At 38.9% G+C, this 13729-nt stretch overlaps 1 protein-coding gene across 3 annotated transcripts in view; it reads right to left on the bottom strand.

The window, feature by feature from the left end:
- LOC110965472 (collagen alpha-1(XXV) chain) overlaps positions 1-13729 on the bottom strand; it is a 177518-nt gene that overhangs the window by 11379 nt on the left and 152410 nt on the right. For all 3 annotated transcript variants that reach the window (XM_051943661.1, XM_051943660.1, XM_051943659.1), the window contains 16 exons: positions 12121-12165; positions 10462-10524; positions 9366-9434; positions 8658-8702; positions 7682-7726; positions 7310-7387; positions 6828-6851; positions 5222-5266; positions 5105-5149; positions 4452-4532; positions 4281-4343; positions 3204-3254; positions 2259-2285; positions 1275-1355; positions 381-434; positions 234-287 (listed from right to left, as the gene is read on the bottom strand). In XM_051943661.1, the coding sequence (XP_051799621.1) occupies positions 234-287; positions 381-434; positions 1275-1355; positions 2259-2285; positions 3204-3254; positions 4281-4343; positions 4452-4532; positions 5105-5149; positions 5222-5266; positions 6828-6851; positions 7310-7387; positions 7682-7726; positions 8658-8702; positions 9366-9434; positions 10462-10524; positions 12121-12165 (870 nt within the window). The remainder of the gene's footprint in view (positions 1-233; positions 288-380; positions 435-1274; positions 1356-2258; positions 2286-3203; positions 3255-4280; positions 4344-4451; positions 4533-5104; positions 5150-5221; positions 5267-6827; positions 6852-7309; positions 7388-7681; positions 7727-8657; positions 8703-9365; positions 9435-10461; positions 10525-12120; positions 12166-13729) is intronic.

The following is a 13729-nucleotide window of genomic DNA, read 5'->3' as shown; positions in this document are numbered from 1 at the left end:
GATACAAGTAGAGCCTGACAACCCTGAGTTCATTTTTTGTTGTGTTCAAACTATTTCAATGTATCTTCTTTAAGTCTCTGTTTTTTGTGGCGCATTTAATTGTGTGGCACTTGCTGTTCTTAAATGTGCTTCATGAACAAATCTGACTTTGATATGACACTACTGGATGTATGCAAACACATGCATTATACTACGAATGTGGCTCAACATAACCATATCCTCAATACACTTACAGGTAGTCCATAAGGTCCTCTTGGTCCTGGCTCGCCTGGTGCTCCTCTCTCACCCTAGTACAAACAAATACGTGTTAAAAATCAGTGCTAAAATGTTTAAATTAAAGTTAATTTGCACTACATAATCAGTGACATATGAAGTCTTACGATGTCACCCTTGGGCCCAGCTGGACCAGCGGGACCCGGAGGTCCATCCATGCCCTGCAGAGAGCGATGTTATCATCATGAGTTTACGTTTTTGTACCAGTAGGTTGGTTGTCAGAATAATTTGTAGATCAAATAGCAGATAGAAAGCAAGAGTCATGTTTAACCTCCACTTTTGTGCAATATTCCCACCTGGTTGGACCTACGAAGAGCCCACAGAACTAGTAGACGTGCACTGGCCACAACGGACAATTACAACACTGCTGCCATAGTTAATGTATGAGTGTGTGTTAATGCTCTGTTAATGCAACACGAGACAAAACAGGAGTCTGCTGTGACAGTGTTGTGTTCGCTCACTATCCTGTGAACCTGTGCGGTTTAACTGAACTCATTAGATCTAGCAAAAAACTTCTCTGAAGAATGAATGAATGAGGTGACATGAGTGAAAAAAACAAAAAACGTCGACTGAGAATCAGGGTCTGTATGGAGGGGAAAGAGGTAGGTAGAAGTTGGGTGGTGAAGCCTCTTGGTTGCATGACACTCACCCTAATTCCGGGCTTGCCGTCCAAGCCGGAGGCTCCCTGCGTGGTTATGGAGGTATGAGTGACATGAACAAGGCGGGATTAGTACCAGATGAATACTGTTATTAGGACAGGTTGATGGCAGGGTTCACAACAACAAAATTACACTGTGTGTTACAGGGAGCTTGGCAAAGTAGTCAGCCCAGGCAAATGAAAATGAGGACAGAACATGGAGAAGCCATTATAGACGCGCACAAACACACACCCGAACGTGTGCCCTAGTACACAATAAGAAATGTGGCAGGGCTAAAATAGAAATAAGGTATTTCTATGGATGTCTGGTGGTATGAAGGGCTGTGTGGTTGGTGATACTTACGGGGAGACCCAAAGGCCCGCGGTCTCCTTTGTGTCCCGGTTCTCCTCTTATACCCTTCGCACCATGTAAACCACCTTCACCCTGGAAAACAAAGGAAGCAGGAGAACATGAAACAGTCACTGTATCTGCAATAGCGTCTGTGTCTGTCATTCTGCTTTACAGTTGCTGTGAAGTTCTGCCGAGCCAGAAATATCTTCTTTAACACCCCTTAATTAAGCAGCCAACCTCTACTGAATTATATAGATTTACCCAGTTGGCCTTTGTTTGCTTGGGCTCTTCACATATGTTGTAATTACATTCACCAAATATGTCTCATCTCCATAACATCTGAGCAACTCCAATCATGAGATGCAGTTAAAAGTTTCAGAAACATCAAGTAAGCCGGAGTCTCCTCGTGTCCACAACTGTGCTGCCAAGACACCTTAAAGGTCCTACATGGTGAAAATCCATTTTTATTGTGTCTTCTGGTTGTTTGATGGTTTTTAAAGGTGGGAAGATGATCCTCAAGCTCCCCAACAACTGGATAGCTTCAGATTTACAAGCAAATACAAGTTCCACCCATGGTTCTGGCTGTCAATTACAAATGCAGAGAGAGTTTTCTTTCTGAAGGGGGCGGGGACAGCAGCAGCTCATTGTTTTTCAGAGCAAAACAGCCCTTTTAGAACAACCCTGGGATAAAGACTTTGATACACTTGCTGAAAAGGGGACTTTTAAAGAAATATGCAAGTGTGAGTACAAGAACAGTATATTACAATGTGGACAAATGTTCACTAACTATTTATACAGTTGGATTTACAGGATGCGTTACAATTGGAAAACACATAAAACTGCATGGATAAACACTAACAATGTGCTCTTGCAACATTTAAAAGAGGTTCATGGTTAGAAAATGTGCTCATTTTGGTTTAATCATATTCACAATAACCTGGATTTGCCTGAACTTGGTGTCATACATGTGAAGTTTATTTCCTTCTTAAGCATTACCTTGGGTCCGGGGAAGCCATGGGGTCCCTGAAAACCAATAAAAAGTGGCAGAAAATTAGCTTGTGAAATGTAATTCCTGTTTTTCTTCCATGAAATTAATTTTCCATCTTTTACACCAGTGATCATTTCTGTATTCTGTGCAGCACCATGAAATTTCTCACAGTCAAGTCCGTACAAATGCTCCACCCTGTGTTTTATATTTACTCTGTTTCTAGGTGCCTTTATATAAACAAACACTGAAGTGGAATTACACACAAATCAGACTGGTATACTGGGCAACAGACAAAGACAGATGAAGTCAGGGACTGTCAGCTGAAGAAAATATCTGTTACAGTGACCCCAAACACCCACAGAAGTTAATACAGTGTACTAACCAGATGGATTTGGTCATTTAGCCATCAAAGCTTTTAAAAAGAAAACTGTGCTGTAACAAACTACTGTTAGAAACTTTCTGAGGTCAGAATTGAAAAACTTCTATGTTTACCACCATGTAAACTTATCCTAGCATGAACCAAATAACCCTGCAGTGCATACTGTGTCTACCGAGTGTTACTGCATTTAATTTATTTGCCATGACAGCACTGAGCCATCGTATTATTACTCCTGCAGGGCAAAAATTAAAAACACCTGAATTAAAACAGACTTGTTTACCACAGTAAGATCGAGAAGTGTTGACACCTCATTACATTCCAGTCTGTTATGAAGTATATCGCTGCCATTTCATTAGATCAGCGTCCCGTAGCTCTATATTATGTGATTAAATGAGTTTTACAATGAATCTAAGCTACAATTCTACAGTTCTACAATTTCATTTAGCAGACACTTTCATCTGAGAGTAGATACAACACAAACAAGGATGTAGTCAGGAGAAATCAACCTGGATAAGTGCCATAAAACAAGTTCAAGAGTCAAGTAAGGTGATGTCTGGTATCCACAGAAACTCACCATAGGTCCTGGGGGTCCGTGAGGCCCTGGTGCTCCTGGAGGGCCGATAATCTGAAAATATTAGATATATAAATGATGCTACCAAATAATGAATCAACAAGGTTAAAAGACTGTAAATAAACTTTATATTCCCACTATTATATATAACAATATTCTGCAGAGTAGTTTGCTCTAAATAGCATCTGTAAAAATTAGTGTCCGCTGTAAAAACTGAACATTTTTAAATATTTCTCAACAGGTTTTTTTTCTATGGATTTTTCCTGCTTGGTTTAATTACAGATAACATTTATAAATAAAATTTTAATTTTTATCAGTCTAACTATAACTCTAAAAAAACAGGCCAAAATTGTAAATAACTTCCACATGAAAAATCTGTGTTTTTCTAAACATTCATTTGTTATTTTTTATGAGCGGATTACTTTCCAGATATTTGCTGTAATATGAAAATTAAGAAAAAATATGTATGTTTGTCAAGCATCATTTTAAACTCTCATTTTACACATTTCTCTGTTTTTTTAGTTGCATTCTAGAAAATATGTATAACATACAGTAAACTCACAGAAAATGTATAAAAATTGCATTTTGTTCTTCTACATTTACTTGTTAAAATTACACATTTGTTGCAGTATTTAAATCAACAACAAAGATTTATACAAAAAAAATGTACGTTAAAGACTTTAAATGTTAAAGTTTCTTAATTTTACTTTACAGATTTTTCTGGTTTTGTTAAATTACAGAAAATATCTAGTAAAATCACAGAAAAAATAATTAACATGTTGACTGTATAAAACAAACATGTTAAAACTGGGAGTAATGTCAACACAAAAATCATTATTTTAACAAATATTTAGCTCTTTTACAGTCTGTGAGCAGACATTAACACAGTTTTACTGTATTATGATTGATATTTGATATAATTTAACAGTTTTATTTACACAATTTTGCATAACATTACAACATTTTTACCATGCTTAACTTTTTTCTTCTCCTGACACCCTTGCTGCCATTTTTTTTTTTTTTTTTTACTGAGTTGACTTTTACAGTGTATTAATGACGTGGTTACAAAATGTTACTCACAGAAGGACCCTGAGGACCAGGTAGTCCTGGATCTCCTTTATCCCCTTTCACCCCGTTGACACCCTGAAGAACAAAAATTTCATGAGACGGATCATTTCTATCTAATGAGACACAAAGACATTGCAGAGTTTGTTTTTTTTTTGTCTGAATGTGAGTATTTGGGATTCTCACAGGTAAGCCAGGTAAGCCGGTTGTTCCTTTGTCTCCTGAAGCTCCAGGCATTCCCATATCTCCTTTGGAACCTTTGTACCCCTGAAAGAGGATGCAAATGTACATATAGAGAATTAAACAAATGAACTGCATAATGTATATTGTTATTTTCTACTTGTGTAATGCCCATTTGTAGCTAAATATTGCTTGTGGTGCTTTTGTTTTTGTAAACCTGCTTTGGTGCCAAGTTAGCATGAATTAGCATTTTTCCTAATGTATGTTTACACCCTGGATTTTTGATACTGACGTTCTTAGAAACGATCGTAATGAAATAATGCAATGAAGTGAAACAAAATCTCCATTTTACTATTCCCCCTGTCAGCTCTCCATTCAAACATATAGTGTATTATGTCGTTAAATAATAAAGCTGGGGTAGGCAGTTTTTCTTTAGGATTTTTTTATGGCATTCAAATTGCTGCATATTTTAAAATGCAGGCTTTTTTTCTTCCAATTGTAGCTTTAAAATTTAAATGGTTTGAATCACTGAATAGCAAATAGCTTAAGCAACATAAAGTTAAAAAGGTAAAGTAAAGTAGCAAAGCTCATAGTTCTTCATAAATCTGTTGAAAATTGGACCCATCGACTGTATACATGAGATTACAAGATCAACTCACTCTTTCTCCATCGAGTCCAGGCAGACCAGGCATCCCACGATCCCCCTGGCACCACAGAAGAAGACTTAGCATTTGTGGAGCATGCATACGGTGTGATATAAAGAAAGCAGTTTTTACCTTCATGCCCTGTGGTCCCTCAGGCCCAGGAGGCCCTGGAGGACCCTGAAAGAGACAGAAAGATCACACATGGGTCTGCGAAATCAGCTCAAGCTTTTCCACTTTGAATACACCGCAAGTGAATTGCATTCCAACACAACTACAATGGTTTGCAAACACAAAAAAACACGTTAGCAATCAGTTAAAGACTATGAACAGGATGCTCAACTGAAAGACACATGCACAAGTCACAACAGAACACATGTATAAATAATTATTATTGGGATGTGATCACGTTGCAATGAAACCAGAAGTTCAACAACATTTAAAGTAATTATTTAGGGTGAAATGGAAGATAATCAGACCATGAAGGCTCAGCGATTTGTTTCTAAATGCGTCGGTGGCTTCACAAAGGGTTATTCATGAAAGAAAAATCTAAATTGTAAAGAGATTCAGCTTTGATAAAGAAATGCCAATGTGAAACTCAACAATTCAAAGAATATAATACATCACATTGCATTTATTTATCATTGTGGGGTAAAACCATCCTGGCACACATGAAGAATGTCTTTCATAAATCAGCCCACAGTTTGTCTTTTCAATGCTGAATACATCACATTCTTCCGTAGGCTTAGCTTACGTTGCCTAAATTATACACTTAGTATTAAATTCTAGACTGTGTGATCGTAGATCTGCTCATTTTGTTTTGTTGAGCTATGCTAAATGAGGAAATTGTGCACAAGGCTTCATATTTCTACCCTGCATATCCTACATAACATGCAAGGTTGCTTTTACCACTCCAAGGCTTTGTGTAATATCACAGTTTTCTACACATGGACAAATCTGTGCAATATTAACACTTCTCTGAGTATTTATACTCGTGAAAGAATCTGTGCTATACCACTAATATGTCCAATATTATTTCCACATCCAGAAGAATTTGGACAATCTGGACTCTTCCTTACGTATATTCTTGGTTTATTTGTATTTTTCTACTGACATTTCTTAAATTTCTGCACTATATTTTGCTGTAACAATGTAAATTTCCCTACTGTGGGATTAATATAGGCTTATCGTCTCATATCACAAAAATGATTTTTTAAAAAAAATAGAGATACATCTCTGGTTCACAGATATGCAAAACAATCAAGTCTTTAAACTGGATTTGACGTCTTGATTTTAGCTAACAAAGCATGCCACATCTTCCCATATCAGTGTATCATATTTGCTGCATATTTCTAAACTAATTTTCATATAAATTAACACACACAATGGCCTTTACTGCTATATTTCATATGTTTTTGACCAGAAATGGACTGATTAAGATTTAAAGAGCATGTTTTCAATAATATCTTGGCGTGGTTGTTTTTTTAAGGATGAGTCACAGACATTCAAGGAGACGACCAGCAACTCAGGCAGCACATAAGCTTTGGTCACACAGAGGCATAATAATCAAACGCTGCTTCATTCACTGTCAGGCAAACATGTGGCTGTGGCGAGGGAGCACAAATACGACAAGGCAGTGCAGACCGGCGCTGGGGTTGGGGTTGGGTTGGGCCCATGCTAGGACAAAGATGAATCACTCGTGGAGATGACACAATAAACAGAGCACACAGAGCCTAATTACCGTAACTGTAATAGTGGTAATCTTCTGCAGTGGGCCGAGGGAGTGGAAAAAGGGGAGGAGGTGAGAGATAAGATTGCAGAGGTCACACAGGAAAATAACCTTTGTGTCAGCACATTTCTGCACACAGTCAACCTCAAAATGAGTTCCTCATTACAGTACAAATGTTTGCTTTATTTATCTGTAACGGACATAAGCCGAGTAATGCAAAATTAAAGGCATTGTAAAATAAAGGAATTATAAATGTGAGGCGCCACAGTTGATTCATTCATTCAAGCAGAAATTAATGCCAAAGTACCATCATTTAATATGCATATATTTGGCTCCAACTGTCTCTCCACAGTCCCAAATTAACTTCAAAAGAGTTTAAGCAGTTTATGTGGGATTGCAAGTATGAGTACAGCTTGAATTCTAAAAATCAAGACACCCAAAACAAACTCCTTTGTCAAATTTTATGAGCTGCATCAATTAATAGCCTGACCAACCTGTAAAGCCTCCTGAATGTTTCCGTTGTAGTCGATGATTTCCGTGGCTCCTTGGTCTCCTTTCTGCCCTGGAGGGCCCTGCACATGGTCGAAAATAACATTTAAACACATTTTATTTTACAATGAATGCCTGATTTATTTATGCATAAAATCAATATCAAAGATTCATATCTTTGAGCTTCTGCTCCAATTAAACTGCTATGGTGGCATTGCTGCCCCCTGGTGGTAACAGTGTCTAGTTGCACTAATAAAAGCAGACGTCACATGGAATTTAAAGTTTTGAGTGTTAGTCAAAATGCAACATTGAAATATTATAACAGAAATTAAAGAAAAGGGGGAGCAGAGGCATTTATCTTGCATTTAATCGCTTACCCTTGGGCCAAGAGACCCCAAGTCTCCTTTATCTCCAGTCTCCCCCTAATGTGAGAAGACAAATAAAAATGAACTCATATTACTACTCCAACTACATTGTCATTAGTGGAAAACTGTAATTCCAAATCGTAAAAATCTGTAAAATGGCCCAAATCCTGTAAAAAAACCCTGGATGTCACGATTTACCTCACTGTAGTATTTTATATTCTCACATAGCATGACAGCTGTAAATGCAACTTTAATTTTATCCTGATTTTTGTGATACTACCTTTATTATAAGTGATAGCTTAAAGGTTGAACCAGCACTGAATATTGCTTGCAGATGTGATTGTTTTCACCTATTAATCATTCCTATTTTCACACAAAATAGAGTGTTAAACAAAAAATCTTCAAGTTCTTGGTGTTTTATATTCCTGCAGGCACAAAAGTTCAACATGTTTGAAGTGAAAGTGATTTTGTAATGGTGGAAATTTCCTCCTTTAATGAAAACAAGCTTGTTACGCCTTCAGAGGCAGTCATAGGTGTCTTGGTAACCCAGCTTACTCTATTTTTTATCATATTTATCATCCGATTTTTACTTTTTAATAACCTTTTCATGGAGCTTATAGAGTGTTCTTTAGTTTTCATGGTGTGGTTATTTCCAGTGACTGGACCCTCCAGATACAGGTATCTTTATACTACAGCCAGTGAGACACATTCACTGCACTCAGATGATGTAAATTATACCAACTGAGTGACTTCTAACACCACCTGGCTTTCTATAGAAACCTGTTTTCACGTTGACATGAAAGAGCCTTTTTTGGGGGTAAATTCTCATCAACAAAGCCAAATAAACTGACCATAATTCAATGTTGAAAAGCAAATAAAAGGAGCAAACGGAATACTTTTCCGAGGCACTGTATTCTGCTATGTCTTCTTTTCACCAGGGATCAGATCGGGTTTCCTAAATTAAACAAAACACATCTGAAATTCTCACCTTTGACCCTTTCGGTCCGGGTGTACCGGCCTCTCCTTGTGAACCCTGCCACGAGTATAAAAGAAGAAAAAACACAGATGATGTAAAGAATATCAGCTTGAGAGGCACTACAAGAAAAGTGAAGCATATGAGATATAAACGCAAAATTGTAAAATATAAAACAAGCTCTTTTTATGGGTTCAGTCCAAATTCATCATAAAAAATTCAATGGATTTCTAATGCACATTTCACAGAGGAAATATCATCAGCAGCTCTTACGTCCCTGGAGAGAAAAACGCAGTCCGCTCTACTAAAATAACCAGCTTTTAATATGCAGCAGCGGAGAAAGTGTTTATTTGAACTCTGTCACTGACAAAGGGAGGGTTTCGCTTTTGGGGCTTCTAATAAGATGTGAACCAGATCTCTGTCGTCTACGTTTAGACTGAGGCTTTAGGCACCTTCTGGGCCGGTGCCAGACATAAACAAGGGTGAGCTCATTTATATTTGGACTCCAGGGTGAGCCTATTACACACTATAATGGTTTATCCAGCTTTCTTTGTTAACAAAAGTGAACGCTTTGCTTGATTCTGAACTCTCCTCTGTGTGCGCTTTCATCAAAGAGGCTCTAGATGGCAGCAAAGCAGCAAGCAGAGTCTGATAAGACTCAATCAAATGCTTATTTATTCATTCAATACATAAGGGGAATAAATGTGAACTTCTGCTGCTTACCTTTGGCCCGATAGGTCCAATTTCTCCTCGTTCACCTTTTCCTGGTGGTCCGTGGTCGCCTCTCTCGCCCTACGCAAACGAAACAACAAACTGCTCAGTAACAAAAGCAGAGTTGTTGCGTTTTTCTGCAACCTGTATGCCATAAATGTGACACGGAAGTGCTGACGGTTTCTTTTGAATCGTCAGCAGGAGAACGGCCGTGCATCTCCTCAACATCAGGGAGGCCTTCAGCTTCCTGTCATGTAACGCGATGGAGGAACCTCCTGGAAGAGCTGCTAGTCGGTTTGCTTACTCAACACGTTTGCATGCATTTATGATGAGTCGGCACAATCTGACAGATGTGACCCTCGACAAGGTTGTGTTTTTTGTACTTTTTCTTTTTAAAGTCTATTTAGATCGAGCTTTCTTGAACATTTAAAGACAAATGCAGATTGTTTGGTGTGTAGTTGTGTTGCGTTGAAGACAGCCAATAGAGGGGGGTGTGGTATAACTATGAGCTAATAGTTTCTATTAGTTACTGTTGATACTGAGATGCAACCATTACTCAGCAATGTTGACAGAGCAACTGCTTACTAATGGGAACTTATTGCACAGGGAGAGAAATGATGCATTAAAAATGTCACAAAGGTGTTCTATTTTGCATGTTTTTATTGTGCAAGCTAAGAAATGAGGTAGAAAAAAGCCTGAAAATAGTTCTAAAGCCAAGTATTTCCTGCAAGGTTTTTTTTTTTTTTTTAGCATCAGTCTGACAAATCCATCTTGATTATCAATGGAGCACAATCTGAGCACTGATTCTTGTGTTTCTGGATCATCACCACACCGTGATAATGTCACGACCCAAAGGCAGCGGCTCATTCTGACCACTTCCAAGTGACATTTCAAAGAAACACAGGTTTTATCACCTCAGCAGAGTGATAATAACGGATAATGAGATTAGAAACTTCAGGGGAATTAGTGATTTCAATGGCGACGGCGCTGACGGGGTGTGATAAAAATCTGTCAGAGCTGTTGCATCTCATTATCGCCGCACTGTGTCACTCGGAGCAGAAAATAAACCCTCTATACTGTGACAAACAACTGTGGAAAGTCCCCCCACCTTCGTTCCTGGGAGCCCTGGAAGCCCCGGCTCTCCCTGGGGACCAAGGAATCCAGGCTCACCCTAAAAAAAAAAAAAAAAAAAAAAAAAAAAAAGAGAAAAAATTTGCATCTATTACTCATTTTTTCCCACAAGGCATTTTTCTGGTACAACACAGCTAATGAGCGCTAAACACATACACAAGATGCATGGCCAAATATATTCAGAACGACAGGCATGCACTTACTGCTCGCAGAAACACATGCATAAATCAGACACACACCGTCAGTGGTTTGCTAATGTATCCCCTGGCTTCACACATATTAATGACCGAGTCTCTTATGTGCCTTAACAGACGATACGACTGACCTTGTTAGAAGCTCAACACACACACACACACACACACACACACACACACACACACACACACACACACACACACACACACACACACACACACACACACACACACACACACACACACACACACACACACACACACACACACACACACACACACACACACACACACACACACACACACACACACACACACACACACACACACACACACACACACACACACGTTGTGATTAACAGTGTGCAAAAACCAGCATCCACAGCGAGCTTTGACATTTTTGCACTTTCCATTATGAGGAGTGAGATTTCAGTATGAGGTGTGATGCTGGATTTGATTTACATTACATTTGATTGCAAAATTACTTAACGAGAATATATGATTACACCATCTGCAACGAGAGTTCCCACCTACAGTACATTAGGAATCCCTCGGAGAGGTAATAGGTTTGGCTCTGGAGCTGTTTTTCAGATTCTTTTCATTCAACACACATAAAACATCCAACTTCAGGGAGATGCATATAGAATTGTCGCCTCGGTAATGTTTTTTTTAAAACTTTGATTGGATAAACAGCAAAGAATGCAGGAGCAGAACAAAGGGCACGCCGAGCTCGGAGCCCATGAGGTGCTACGTTAGCAAAAAAAAGTTAGATTCCATCAAGCATAAAGGCCTCATGAGTCAAAACAGGAGTGCATAAAATATAAAAGTGCTTTTCATAAGAATTACAAGCATGCAAAGAGGAAAAACAGTAACGAGCATCATCATTATCATGCCTCTGTGAGCATTCCTTGCATTCACATGTTATATTTCAAGCTAATGATCCTGAAACATATTGGAGCAGTTGCTATTCTTTAAGCAGGAGATGGCAGTGACTTATTACGTGGCGTTTGGTTTCACCATCTGGTTGCTGATCCTCACTAAACCAATAAAAAATATTCTAAATAATCCTTTTAACAAGCAGTAGTTTTGACACATTCTGCTCTGGGTCTCTTGATTGCCACTTCCAGGAACTAGAACTGCAGTGTTAATTCAGTCCTCTATGCTCTCTGCAAATCTTAATGAGTCGGTTTTCCTGCAGACTGTTGAGATCAAAAGCACCAACTTGTCATTTTGCCTAAACTCCTGGTTTCTGGTGCCGCTGCCACTGCTGCAGATGGAGTATTAAAGTCGAGGTGCAAATCCCACAAAGCAGGAAAGGCAAGATGGATCTTAATGTGTCGTATATGAGGCATGGCAAAAGGTCAGCTGAGTTTTGCTCTGAAGCGGATGAACAGGGACAACACCGGGGGAATGACTGGGGGTAAAAACAGCGAAGCATTTACCTTTATCCCTGGGAGTCCAGGCAGCCCTGGAAGTCCTGGCTCTCCCTATACAGGAAAAGTGTGACATGTTACAGCCAAGCCAAGCTAAGCTGAGTCAAGCCTCATTTGTAGGCTCTTTGGGGTTCTATTAGCTCGACACTTTTTCTATTTGTGTTTTCTCTGGCTATCAAGCTGCTGTAATTCTAAAAAAAAAAAAAAAAAAAAAATTCAAAAAACGTGGCCTGCTGTCCAGAAGTGTATGTTGACTGTCATTTTGCTTGCAGTAAGCATTTAGCACAAGGTCCTGCACATGCACTTTCATACCAACTCATGCAGCCGCGGCTTGACAGCGTGATTAGTGCTTGTTAAACACTCAACCCTTCACAAAGTGCAACGGGAGTTTTATTTTTGGGGGGCGATTTTATTGGTTCGGGCAGGTGTGAAAAGTTCTGGTTTCTGGAAGGAAGAACTGTCAGATACTTTGGGTTAAAGTTGCAAAAAGCTGTTTCGAGAGAGCCGCTGTGGCTTCAAGGTCATTAGAGCTTGGCAGTGTGAGACATCAAGAGTTGGTCTATTTCTCTGGTGCCAAGGTCGGGCCATTGTCAAGCTGAGAACTCCAGACTCCAGTTACCAACAAGTTTGAGTTACGCGAAGTCATTTGATGCAACCGTGGAAAAGTCCCATGTGGGGACTTTCAAAAAATAAAAATTCTGACTTGGGATAATTTAGCGCTCAATTAGGACCATTGTATTTATTGCAAATGCTAAGAAATGAGCAGCGCTGCACGAGATGACAAACTGTAATGGCACTCTGGGGAACATTTCTATTGTGGCTAATGAAAGCGTGCTAAAATGACAGAATAAGTCTTGTAGACTTCACTGCATTGAGAACAAGTCAATGTCACCAGCATGATGACAAATACAATTTATAAGTATGTCAGCGAAAGCAGAATGTGTTTAAAATGGAAGATAAGATTAAGCAGTCAAAACATTAGTTAGGCCACGAGTGTTTTCGTTGCAGCACAGCGGAAAATAAAACTGCTAAAAGCCTTTCTGTTTGCCTGTAACCCATTTGTCCAAACAGAGAAAAAGAGGGGAAATTAATGGGGTGCAACGTGTGGGATTAAAAGTGTAATTAGATGATGCACTGTTGTAATCTCAGCAGCCATCTGGCCAAAGGAAAAGTAATGTTATTTCATTTTAGCTCCTCTTCTGCAGCGTGATTGTTTTATTAGCTTGTCATTTGCATTTGTTTCTTCTGCAATATCCTCCTGATTTTTTTATTACCTTGGAAAGAGACTAAAAAAAGTCTCACCAACAAACTTTTGTTTAGTTGTATTGATGAAAACCATGAGTTGATCTGGCTTAGTGTATTCAGAGGAGCTACTGTGATACCTGAGATCTCACACTGGCTCAAAACAGGCATCAGACCAAAGGAAATGCAAAATGACTTGAAGAGATATGACGTACTGAAGATCAAGTTAAAGTGTCAGGCGTTCATGTGTCCTTACTACACTTCCAAATGGGTGATCAGGTCACTAGTTCAGATCTGATCTATTCTATTCTGCACATCAGCCTGCAGCTTCAACTTCTACCAGAAAAATCATCAAGAAAAATATGTAGAAATGTCT

This window comes from Acanthochromis polyacanthus, chromosome 23 (genome assembly GCF_021347895.1).
Source record: "Acanthochromis polyacanthus isolate Apoly-LR-REF ecotype Palm Island chromosome 23, KAUST_Apoly_ChrSc, whole genome shotgun sequence".
Lineage (NCBI taxonomy): Eukaryota > Metazoa > Chordata > Actinopteri > Pomacentridae > Acanthochromis > Acanthochromis polyacanthus.
This window is presented reverse-complemented; position numbering and strand designations above follow the sequence as displayed.